Genomic DNA, 12,068 nt, shown 5'->3' on the forward strand with positions numbered 1-12,068 from the left:
TTAGCAAAAGTGGAACAAAACAAATAAACATTAAAACAGAAAAAATGCTTCAAACTGTAAAAATATGTCTGCTTTAATCACCTGCACTTGAACTATGATTGTTAGTGTAACGCAGTGTTATTGGAAAACCATCAGTAAGGCTAATGAGATGTAAAGTCTATCAGTGTATCTATGAGAGTGATGAATGGCCAGGTTCATGAGGTCTCACTTCTTCTTTCAGCCTTAACAGATACATAAATGACTGAATACTGCACTTAGTCCTTAATGTTTCTCCCTCCCCTGAATCTCCCTGGTCACTTAGTCTCCCTTCTGTTACTTTTAAATTAATATGAGTTTCTCTTTCTCTTCACTCTTTCTTCTCTCCTCCCCTTTGATCTATCTCCCTCTTTTCTTTCTGAAGGCTATTTTAATTTGCAGAGACTCTGATTTCATCTCTTAATTTTCTTTTATGTGAGCAAATGTAGCGTAATACTCAGATTATTACAAAACTGTACTAAAATCTGTAAATCGCATCTCGCTGGCTATACATGCTCTTATCATAAAGCATTAAAGGAAGTTCTAGGGGAGCAAAGGTCAAGCAGGTTAATGTGGCCTAGATTTTGGCACCAAGGGGTGGGAACTGAGATTCGCTGAGGTCCAAGGGATCAAAGATGAGAGAGTCGCCCTAATAGAGTCCTAATTTGCCTGGGAAAGCATGTGTTGGTGTTCACACGCTGTGATTAAGTTACAAATCCTGTCATTCTCAAGTGGCTGCACTTCTCTGTAACATCTGTGTGTGTGTGTGTGTACATCCAACATACAAACATTTTTTGCCTTTTTATTAGACAGTATAAAGTATAAAGGAGAGAAGAATAAGGAATTAAACAGGATGCTGCAGTCATATCGCAGGTAGCCTAACCATTCGGCTGTCAGGACATCCAACAATGTTTTACGTTTGTCATTTTTCTTTAGAAATGAGACATGTTCCCATCTGGGGAAACATTATATGAGTCAGTCCCAGTAATGTCTCTTCATTAGGCCATAAAAGTTTAGTTCGTATATTTCGAAATTTAGGATTGTTTAGCAAATTAACACCAACATAAATGAAAAAAAGTGGGTTGTTTCCAATCAATCAGTTTACCTGATAGTGGATAAAATGCCTGCAGTGTGACTAATTTGACAACAGATGGCACCACATGATCAATTACTGTTGGAGAGAGCAGTAAGAAATAGATCAAATCAGATCAAGTGTCCTCTATCATCTGAGCTCTTGTGGCTGAATTATGTAACTTGCCAAAAGACTCTGTTGATCTGTTGACCATGTGATTAAACTGGCCGACTACATTCTGATTGAATAGACAGTTATCACTCATAATCTGTGTGAATTCTGTCTGAAAAAAAGGTTTCAGAGGCAGTCGAATCCTGGATGTTACCTTTTTAATGGCTTTCTGTTTACCTGCATGCACTGTTGACGAGCTGTCTATAACATTTTCTTGCTATCAGATTTAAATATTACTTCTTCCCCATCTGATTTTCTTCTCTTACTATCTGCTCCTCTTCTCTCTCTCTTTCGCTCTCTCTCTTTCGCTCCGAAAGAATATGTGGGTGTTTTGTGTAGGTGGTTCTCTGGCAGAGCCTGAGAACTATAGAGAACACAATACATTGAGCTCATAATTCCAGTAATGAATGGTTAAATCTGTGCCAGGTGTTGTCATTGGAAGAGTTCACTTCCAAAACTAAATGAAAGTTGAATATTTTTGTTTTATTTTTAATTACATTTTTTGAAATATAATTAAGACACCCACTCTCACAACTTTTTCAACATTAAGGAGATTACCGAAGTTCAGCGTGAGCGTCTGTTTTCAACCATGTGCTTCATTTTTGTTTTGAACCATTTGCTTCATTTTTTGACAACAAGTCATTTATGTCTGTCATATATTACTTGATCAACTTCAGATGACAAAATTCCTCCAAAGTGGTTATATTTAGTGTTTTTGGATCATTTGATGGGTTGTTGGTGGTGATATCTTAACGTGAGCCAAGAGCAGACGACCAAATCTAATCCCTCAGGCAGAGAATAATCCACTCAGTCATGCGACTTTCTAATGAGAACCTGAGAGTCCTGGATCAGCCTAAGGACACACACACACACACACACACACACACACGCACAGACACACATACATCTCTCAGTCCAGTCTAAACTACTAACATTTGGAAGCACTGACTCTTACAGTGATTTGTGAAGCTCTATAAAGAACGGCTGTGATCACGAGGCTGTAAAATGGTTTGTCCCAGGTTAAAGGTGAAATGGCATGAGTGAACTTCAGTATCACATTATGCTAATGTGTTACAAAAACAGCATGACACATGCTGTGTGTGAAATTAGTTCATTTATTTGCATTACTTTACAATAAATAATGAACAAGAACAATCCACAGATGAATAGTCTTGTTTCACCAAGACCAAACATTAAAACATTCTCACAACATATTGTCCTACACAGACAGTCGTGTGTGTACGTGAGCATGCAGTTCTTTCTCAGCCCTAATCAGCTTAAAAATCTGTAGTGTGACACCATGGTGAAATCACATGATGCACGATGCATGCATTGCCTCATGATGAGCAAAAATGAGAAACTGCAGTCCTGTGGAGAAGGCATTGTTTTAAGTCTATTATGCCCTAATATTCATGCTGTAAATCCACAACAAGAACTCACACAATAACATATGACGCCGTTGTTATCAGGCTTGTAAACACTGCTGACAACCATCAGCTGAAGGAAACAATGTCACATGTGTCATTATACACTTATAATATACATTTGCGTAAATGTCAACAAAAAACATAATGCACTTGATTTTATCCATTTTCAGCACATTTGACACTCCAGCTACTGATCTGGAGTTTATATAAGGTCATAAATCTTCTCTGTCTTAAGATACAGTTAGAAAAAAGGCACAGCATTGACAATGGTGGGTTCAAATGCCTTGGCTTTGAAGATATACTACTGTTTTACCAAATAATACAGGGGTGCAGAGTCACCAAAAAGAAGAAAACAACTTCATGCAACCAGAGTCTACTTGTTGGAACGTCAATAAAGGCACTGTATCTCCCGGTGTACAATAAAGACTGTGCAGCTTTATATACAGTAGTGTGCTGTACAGACTGTATGTGAAACAGAGAATTAGAGAAAGTAGGGAAAAGAGGGGCAGAGGAGGTTTAAAAGAAAGACACTGTGAGCAACCACCCTGCAAGGACAGAGAGTTTTTTTCAGGAGAAGAAAAATAATGGAGGATGGAGTGGGTGAGGAGAGGAGAAAAGCAGATAAAAATCTGTGTGTCTATGTGTGTGTGCATACATTTGTGTCTATATGGTTGTGTGTACAGTGAGAATTAGCTTCACACAGATGTTAGAAGATACCCATGAAAAAGGACTTGATTTAGTTGCCATGGATACAGAGGGTTAGGCTTTGGCAAGTGAACTCATGAGAATGTCCAGTTTACAAGCAGACGGTCAACATGCATAAATATATTAATTCTGAGAAAAAAAAGAAAAAAAAAGCAGACATCAGTCTGGTCAGATGTTGTAGCCAAATAGTTCTAAAAGCAAAATTTAGACAGATGACAAGTTCTCTCTTCCATAAACAAACAAACATGTTGGACAAGTCTTTAATTCACTTAAACCTGAACTGCTCCCGTGAAACTGCCCACTGGCTATAAAAGAGCTCCCGGATGTTTGTGTGTCCAAGTGTTTAACTTTCCCTTTCTCTGCAGCAGTTCGCCCCAACCAAGTTTTTGCTATAAATAGGAATGTGTTGTTATTTAAATTGCCTGATCAAATAATGCTTACACAATAGTCAGTTGAAGGAAGGATTTTAAGCAGAATAATATAATACATCAACCAGCATTACACTCATAAAAGCATACATATAAATAACTTAAAATCATAATAAAAAAACATGTGTGTGCAAAATTCACAGAATTACATAATAGCAAATCTGAGATCCACTGAAAGTGGTTGATACTACTTTCTTTGGCTCTGCCAGTATAAAAAAAAATATATAGGAAGCCTGCATGTCTCCCACAATGTTTTTTTTTTCACCAGCGTCATGTGGAGGGAAGGTAAATGGAGGGAGAACAGCAATACAATCGTATTTGCTTGACACAGTTAAGAACAGATGTAAGTTGAACAGCATTTTCATACTTTTGATGATCAGTTACACAGGTAGGTCTCCTTGTTATATGACGGATGTCTTGCATCATGCATGTTAGGGGCATTTACTCCTTTTGTTCAGTTTGGTCAGGTAGGTGAGGATCCTTTTCCGAGTGAACGTGTTATTAGAAGTGACAATGTAATGTTCACCAGTTAAAAGGGACTACCCCAAAAATAACAAGGTTGACAGTTCGATACTTTAAATCAACTATCACCTCACGGAAAAGAGCATAGCGTGTTATGCCCACCTGAAGTTATACTCGTCTTTCTGTCAAAAGCTTTAAACTCAAGGCACGATGAGTTACCGAAAATACTATTAAGTTAATGTGCAACCTCTGAGTCCATGTGACTTTAGTTTGCAAGCTCTGGTTTGCTTGTAACTATACACTGAACACAAACATACTACAAACATGCAGCAAACTAACATTTTCAACTGTGGTTTGGACCAAAGAAGCCAAATTGTACCGTAGGTACGTAAGATTTCCTTGGAGGGCCGTGTGGTGAACCTGTCCCTCTTGGTCCTACTGTGTCTTCACTCTGTTCTGTCCTGCCATTGCTCCCCCCTTTCATTATTTGAAGCAGCCGGAGCAGCTCATCTGCCTGCTGGAGTCGAGCTGCGGTGAGATGGTGTCTGGTACCACGGATTTTAGGATGTCATTTTCCGTGGCCATGATGTGCTTGACCAGGAAGTTTGCAGCTTCACTGATGTTGAGATTGTCCTAAAGAAGAGAGATAAACCAAAATTAGGTATACCTCAATAATTTGTTTTTACTTGTCTTTTTTTTCAATTTGTACTGTATAATAATTAATAATAATTAATAATAATTAATAAAAACAGCATATAACCTCCAAGAAAAGATGTGAAATGTGTGAAATGAAGTAAACTATGTGTGGACCAATTGAGAAGCTCTTATAACACAGACAATGAGATGTTTTATTGATTCGCTGAGGTATAGTTTACTCATTGAAAACTGTTATCTCAACTAAGCCTGTAAAGCACAGAATGTCCCAGCTTCATTTTCCCTGCTGTCATGCTGTACTTTGACAGTAGTTGACCTACAGCATGTACAGTACAAGATGTGGATAACTAGCATGCTGTCACCTTTGTGTTAACAACACCATGCGTGCACTTTATATATCTGAAACTAATTCAAATGAATGCTGTAGACATTTTTTTAATTGCAACAGAAGAAGGATGTGCATGGTTGTTTGTACAGTCCACCTCTATCACTACTGGCTGAACCTGCGCCTTATAACCTTTGACTTTTCAGAATGTTGAGTCTTGATGTCAAGAATTGCAGCACATTAGTGTAAAGAGAGGATGTGTAGAACTTAAAGCTATGTGCAAGTACTGCGGAGTGTTTGAAATAGTATGTGATAATTCAAATTGTTATGCATTACATAATTTCTATGGCAGGTCAATCTTGTTCATAAATATTTCAAATTCTAGTCAATATCTCAGGGTTTCTGAACACACCGTCAAAGTCATAACTAGGTATGCAATGTAATGCTACTGCCATATGAAAAGATAACATCTTGGATTTTAATATTTCAATCAATAAAAGTGTTGTAGTCATATAGTTTTGTATAACTTTTCATCTATTTAAGGGAAGAATTGAGAACATTTTGGTTCAAATGATTAATCTTATTTTCTTTGATTAGAAGCAGAACTCTGCACAGGTCCAACCCTGAAAGATTGAGTTTTTGAACACCAAGGAGAACAGTTAACAATCCTCCAATACTTTAAACTTTTCACTTCAGTAACCTGACCCTGCTTTGTACATTTATCTCACGGAGCCACTTTCCAAGAGGATATGAAATTCCAGTTGGCTCTGTGGGGATGTTTTTCACTGACTGAAGTGACCTGAGTGGGAGAGGGTTTCCACTGAGCGAGTCGGATCCTCACTGTAAAGGCCTACAATCTGGCCCATTCATTGTATTGTTGATGATTAAAACAATACTTATAATGCTTTCAAGGGGACATATGCTTTTTGTGATTTTCTGTTATTTTTATACTGTTACAATGTCAAATGTCTTTGTCAAACGTGGTCAAAGTTCCAAAACTTGAGGTGAACGCATGTAAAAATGCTCCCACCAAGCCAGAGGCCCGGGCTTCAACCTGCCCTGAATGCTTAGTTTGGAATGTTACCTCTACTTCCTTTTCAAGATGACATCAGATTGTTCACGCATACCCATAAACGGCCATCTGTTCAGTAGCCTTTGTTGCTAGGTTGTAACTAAGGTTGTTCCATGGGTTGTTCACATTGTCCACTCACATACTTCGGATCGGATTCAGGCTCAAACATGTGTGGATGTATTTGAGAAATTTATATTTCGAGTAAAGAATGAGAAAAGCTGGCCAATCAGAACAGAGTGGGCTCATCAGAGACTGAACTGAGGGGCTGCATAAAGAGCCAGTATAAATTGAATAAGGAGTTGTTATTAACTGTAAATCATGGAAAGATATTCCAGTAGAGCTTCAGAATAAAAATATAGACCTAGAAATGTGCGTGATACCTGCCCTGTAATAACAAATATGCCATCAAATGCAGGAATAATAAATTTCACTTCACACATAGAAAATGATTGCTAAGTAAGAAAACTTTTACTATACTCTGGTCTCACCTTAGCAGAGGTCTCAAACCACCCAACAAAGCCATGGTCCTTGCAGAACTGGTCCATTTTGATGCCGTTGTTGGTCAACTCCCTGCCCTGGTCACACTTGTTAGCTAGCAGCACAGTGGCAATGCTCTGTCCATTAGCCAGCATTAGTTTGGAGTCCAGGTCTTCTTTCCACTTGATAACAGCCTCAAAGGTTGTGGGCCGTGTCACATCGAATACTATGAAGGCTCCCATGGCTTCACGGTAGTACACTCGTGTCATGTTACCAAAACGTTCCTGTCCTGTGATGAAAACACACACACACACACACACATAGAGGAAGATTCATTCGCTTGCATGGCAACATTGTTGTTCCTAGCATGAGTGATTCCTGTTGTTTTCCTGCATTTTTGCAGCAAAACAACAAATGCAGCTGGGATTAAGAATGCAGTTAGCAGTGCCTGTATTTTCATGAAACAGCACATTCCTCTGGATTTACTGTCGCGTTGCACTTAACCAGACAGTCACTGCTTGTTCCTGTTGACAATAGGCCTACTTAAATTAAACCTGTATTTTGCCCGACCTGCAATGCAAGTAAACTTTGACCTAGACTATAATGGTATTTGTACAATGACAGATAATATAACCATTTAAATGTCTGTAAGCAAATATGCATGTATTTGTGTTCATCCATGCATTGTGTATTGAGCGGGGAATGGAAATTAGGTGCTTGAGGAGCCGGTTAGAACGGCTGTCAACGTGACATTTCCCGGGGGTGTGTGTTCTGCTATCCAGTGTGAGTACTTGTTAGTCCAAAACTGAGTTCGTAGGTGTGTGCATCCTGCTTATTTTACATGCCATGCCCTGTCAGCAGAAAAGTTTATATGCTTAATTAATACATGAGAGTCCACCTTTGGCTTGGCTACAGTATAAATACTCTGAGAAGGACAGATTACTGCTGTTTGCTCCTTGTTTAAATTGAGGAAATGGAAAATTGGACGGGATATGGATTGAGAACTTCCTCATTTTGCGGAAGAGAATGTATGAATGATTTTCATTACTCACAAGGAACCCTCATATGCAGAGGAAGTGTGACAGGAGTCTCAGGCGGACACCCACGTCACACATCACTTGACACGCTGTCATTCATTCAGATGATGGCGCAATTTACATGAGTTCAAAGCACAGTACTGTATGTGTGATTTACCACTCCATAAATTATATATATATATATATATATATATATATAAAAAATGAATTTCTCAATCATCACTTAGTCTGTTCCTGCTCCCCAGGATGAATGTCAAGCAGGCATATAAAATAAATCAGAGAGTGACTTATAATTTCATTGAATCGTTCCAAATTAACCATTTAAGGCATGTGCCTGCACGTGTGAGTGATGAGTGAGTCATGATGTTTTGTTTTTTCATTTAGGCTACAATGACACTCCTGTGACTGGCCTTTAAATCTCCCTCACATGGGCCTAATCACATAATGTAGCACCATACCTTGAGTGAATGACTGAATGACAGTGCGCTGGTCTTCCCTAAGCAACAATTGTAGTGTAAGTGTGTCTGAGTGTGTGTGTGCTTGTGCGTGCGTAAGAGAGAATACTGTTTGTGCTAGATACCACATCTCCACAATGACACTGCATCTTTGTGTTTGAGTGTATAATTTCACAACACTCATGCCTCACTGTTTATTTGAAGATAAGTCTTATCTGCCCAAATTACAAACTTATCAGGAACTATGACAAACAGCATTGCTACACAACATTTTGACTTTTTTCAGAGAGTTTGAAAAGGTTCCTTAGTTCTTGCACATGTTTAACAATAAATTTAAGCTATGGGTGTGCTATACACAGCCTACATACTTCTCCACATAATCGATGAGTTGTATTGGACCCTGCAAGACGTCAGGAGACTACTTTAACGTTTACAGCAGAGGATGATAGATGCCGAGCAGATAAAAGACATTAAATATATTCAACTTATTCACTGTCTCACCTGCAATGTCCCACAGCTGGAGCCGGACAGTCTCAGAGTCCCAGTTCAACACCTTCAGGGCGAAATCCACCCCGATAGTGGCCCGATAGTTGGTGGAGTAGGTCTGGTGGACGTACCGCCTAATGATGGAAGTCTTCCCGACCCCCAGGTCTCCGATGACCAGCACCTTGTACAGGTGCTCCGTTCGGTGGCTCTGCATACCGTTAGAGTGTGGTGGATGGTTGGTCATGCCACCTGTTGGATCTCAGACCCACCAGCTCGGTAACTTTGACTCGGTATGAGTGCGCTTTGAGACTCCCCCTGTCCCCGTGTGTTTTTTTCTGCGTACGGGTTTAGGAACCGCCTTGCCCGTGGGGAAGTGTCTGTATGATCTGCTCAGGGGTTGTGCTTGGGAACTTGTGACCTAGCCTCGCCACCCAGTGCGCACGGTAAGCGCTTACAGTTCCTGTTAGAAGACTTAGTGTGAGTCTCTAGTGCAACATACTGTCATTTTTTAACCCCCTGTGTGCTCGGTCGCCTTGCTTTTGTGAAGCGAAAAAAAGAAACTAAAAGTGTTCAGGAGAGGGTGGTACTGCCCCTATATATTGTGCTGTAAAAAGTGCTCCATTCAAATACTAAATTTCAACTACTCTGGTTGCCTGCATCATCAGACAAAAGGGGGAATGTCCCTTAAATGGCTGTTTACATGCAGCTCAATAATGCTGTAAAAATATAATTAAGACAGTAATGTTAGTAAGTAAAGTACATATAAAAACTATATTCTTTTAATAAATATGCAGTAATTGTAGTAAGATCGACTGATCCCATTTTAGGTTATTACTGAAAGGTATTTTAGTTATGTAAGTCTTGATCCAATATATGTTTACACCACATTTTGCAACACAAAACAAAATAACAACAGCAACAACAACAAAAACTCAAACTATCAGTGCTTCAAGTACAGGTCTTCATTTACAGATTGGTGTGCCTTTCTCTAGTAACGTATCATTGCACAGGCTCTACAATGTTAGGCCACAAGGCTTAAAACGCAGTAGCATTTACAAAAACAGGAAGACAGAGTAGCTATTATTCAGCTTTATGCTTCATATTAAAGGGAACTTCAGCCTTACTCTGGCTGTTGGCCATAATTGGATTATTATGTGTATGTACACATATTAAATTAAACCAATATTACCAAAAAAACACATACAGATGACAGTTTCTGTATGATGCTGTTTGTATACCTTAGCTATGGGAGTCTAAATAAGCCCAGATGCCTGTTCCAAGAAGCACCTTTGTAGCTCTCTCTGTAGCTTCAAGTACATGAGGTGGACACAGCTTTTGTTTTCCTATCCTGCCTCTGAGGATGATGTGTGTGTGCATATAGAGGACAGTAGTAGAGGAAATATTGATGAATATATGCACCGATCAGCCAAAACATTAAAACACTGACAGGCGAAGTGAATAACATTGATTATCTCTTTAAAATGGCACCTGTCAAGGGGTGGGATATATTAGGCAGCAAGTGACAGTCAGTTATTGAAGTTGATGTGTTGGAAGCAGGAAAAATGGGCAAGCGTAAAGATCTGAACGTCTCTGACAAGGGCCAAATTATGATGGCTAGATGACTGGGTCAGAGCATCTCCAAAACGGCAGGTCTTTTGGTGTCTTCAGTGTATACAGTGGTCAGTACCTACCAAAAGTGGTCCAAGGAAAGGCAACTGGTGAACCAGTTACAGGGTCATGGGTGCCCACGGCTCACTGATGCACATGGGAAGCAAAGGCTAGCCCTTCTGGTCCGATCCCTCAGAAGAGCTACTGTAACACGAATTGCTGAAAAAATTAATGCTGGCTATGATAGACAGGTGTCAGAACACAGTGCATCACAGCTTGCTGCGTATGGGGCTGCATAGCTGCAGACCAGTCAGAGTGCCTGTGCTGACTACTGTCCACCACTAAAAGCGCCTACATTGGGCATGTGAGTGTCAGAACTGAACGATGGACTAATGAAAGAAGGTGGCCTGATCTGATGAATCATGTTTTCCTTTACATCATATGGACATCTGGGTGTGTGTGCATCATTTACCTGGGGAGGAGATGGCACCAGGATGCACTATGGGAAGAAGGCAAGCCGGCGGAGGCAGTGTGATGCTCTGAGAAATGTTCTTCTGGGTAACCTTGGGTCTTGGCATTCATGTGGATGTTACTTAGACATGTACCACGTACTTAAACATTGTTGAAGACCAAGTACACCCCTTCATGGCAACAGTATTCCCTGATGGCAGTGGCCTCTTTCAGCAGGATAATGCACCCTGCCACAATGCAAAAAAATGTTCAGGAATGGTTTGAGGAACATGACAAAGAGTTCAAGGTGTTGCCTTGGCCCCAAATTCCCCAGATCTCAATCAGAGCAGACAGATCCATGGAGGTCCGACCTCACAACTTACAGGACGTAAAGGATCCACTGCTAATGTCTTGGTGCCAGATACCAGAGGACACTTTCAGAAGTCTTTTGGAGTCCATGTGTCGACAGGTCAGAGCTGTTTGGGTGGCATGAGGGGGACCTACACAATATTAGGCAGGTGGTTTTAATGTTATGGCTGATTGGTGTATAAATATATAGAGTTTATCTATATACATACTATGATCTGTAGTGATCTGTAAAGAAGGATTTACACTCACTTACCACTTTATTACAATATTATCCAGCTAAACCTAATGTAATCTATACATAAACCATGCAATTACAGAGGTTGTAATGTTCCGTTTCATGGTAGTTTTGAGGCTGTAGTTTGTGGTGCTTTTGAATAGTTTGACATTTGAAATATTATTAATCTATTTGTTATTTAGTCAGTGAGGATAGACTATGTAACAGCATGTATCACCATCTGAGTTCAAGGATAAACAATGAGTTGGTCCATCGAGGCATTGCTCCCTCCCTAAGCTCATCAAAGCTATTATGTTCTAACTATGAATAAACTTTGCCCACCATCTTGTGAATATTAATTTTGCTGAAATAGAATTTTGGCTCTACATTTTATGGCATGTAGGAAATTATATCACATCTTATTTAATAAAGACTGCCCTAGAAACCCTATTTCCAGTTAGGTTTATTAATTATTGCGCGGTGATTTGACACAGTTATCTTCTTATTTAGAAAAGGTCCATAGGTAACATCAATTTAGGAAGTGCTGAAATAACACTGCACACGATCCAGATCTTACATAGCATTAAAAGGACCCATGACTCTTTAAAACATAATAAACATTTTGATAAGGACATTGGACT

The 12,068-nt window shown here is 39.6% G+C and overlaps 1 protein-coding gene across 1 annotated transcript; it reads right to left on the reverse strand.

Moving 5' to 3' along the window:
* Window positions 1-2,420: 2,420 nt before the first annotated feature.
* rab38b (RAB38b, member of RAS oncogene family) lies at window positions 2,421-9,228 on the reverse strand. Its single transcript, XM_042431354.1, has 3 exons — window positions 8,802-9,228; window positions 6,820-7,097; window positions 2,421-4,913 (listed from the first exon to the last, which is right to left on the reverse strand). Exons 1-3 carry the CDS (start codon window positions 9,028-9,030, stop codon window positions 4,764-4,766), a joined length of 657 nt encoding a protein of 218 aa, XP_042287288.1. The 5' UTR covers window positions 9,031-9,228; the 3' UTR covers window positions 2,421-4,763.
* Window positions 9,229-12,068: the final 2,840 nt, after the last annotated feature.

The sequence above is a fragment of the Thunnus maccoyii genome, chromosome 13 (assembly GCF_910596095.1).
Source record: "Thunnus maccoyii chromosome 13, fThuMac1.1, whole genome shotgun sequence".
NCBI classification, from domain to species: domain Eukaryota; kingdom Metazoa; phylum Chordata; class Actinopteri; order Scombriformes; family Scombridae; genus Thunnus; species Thunnus maccoyii.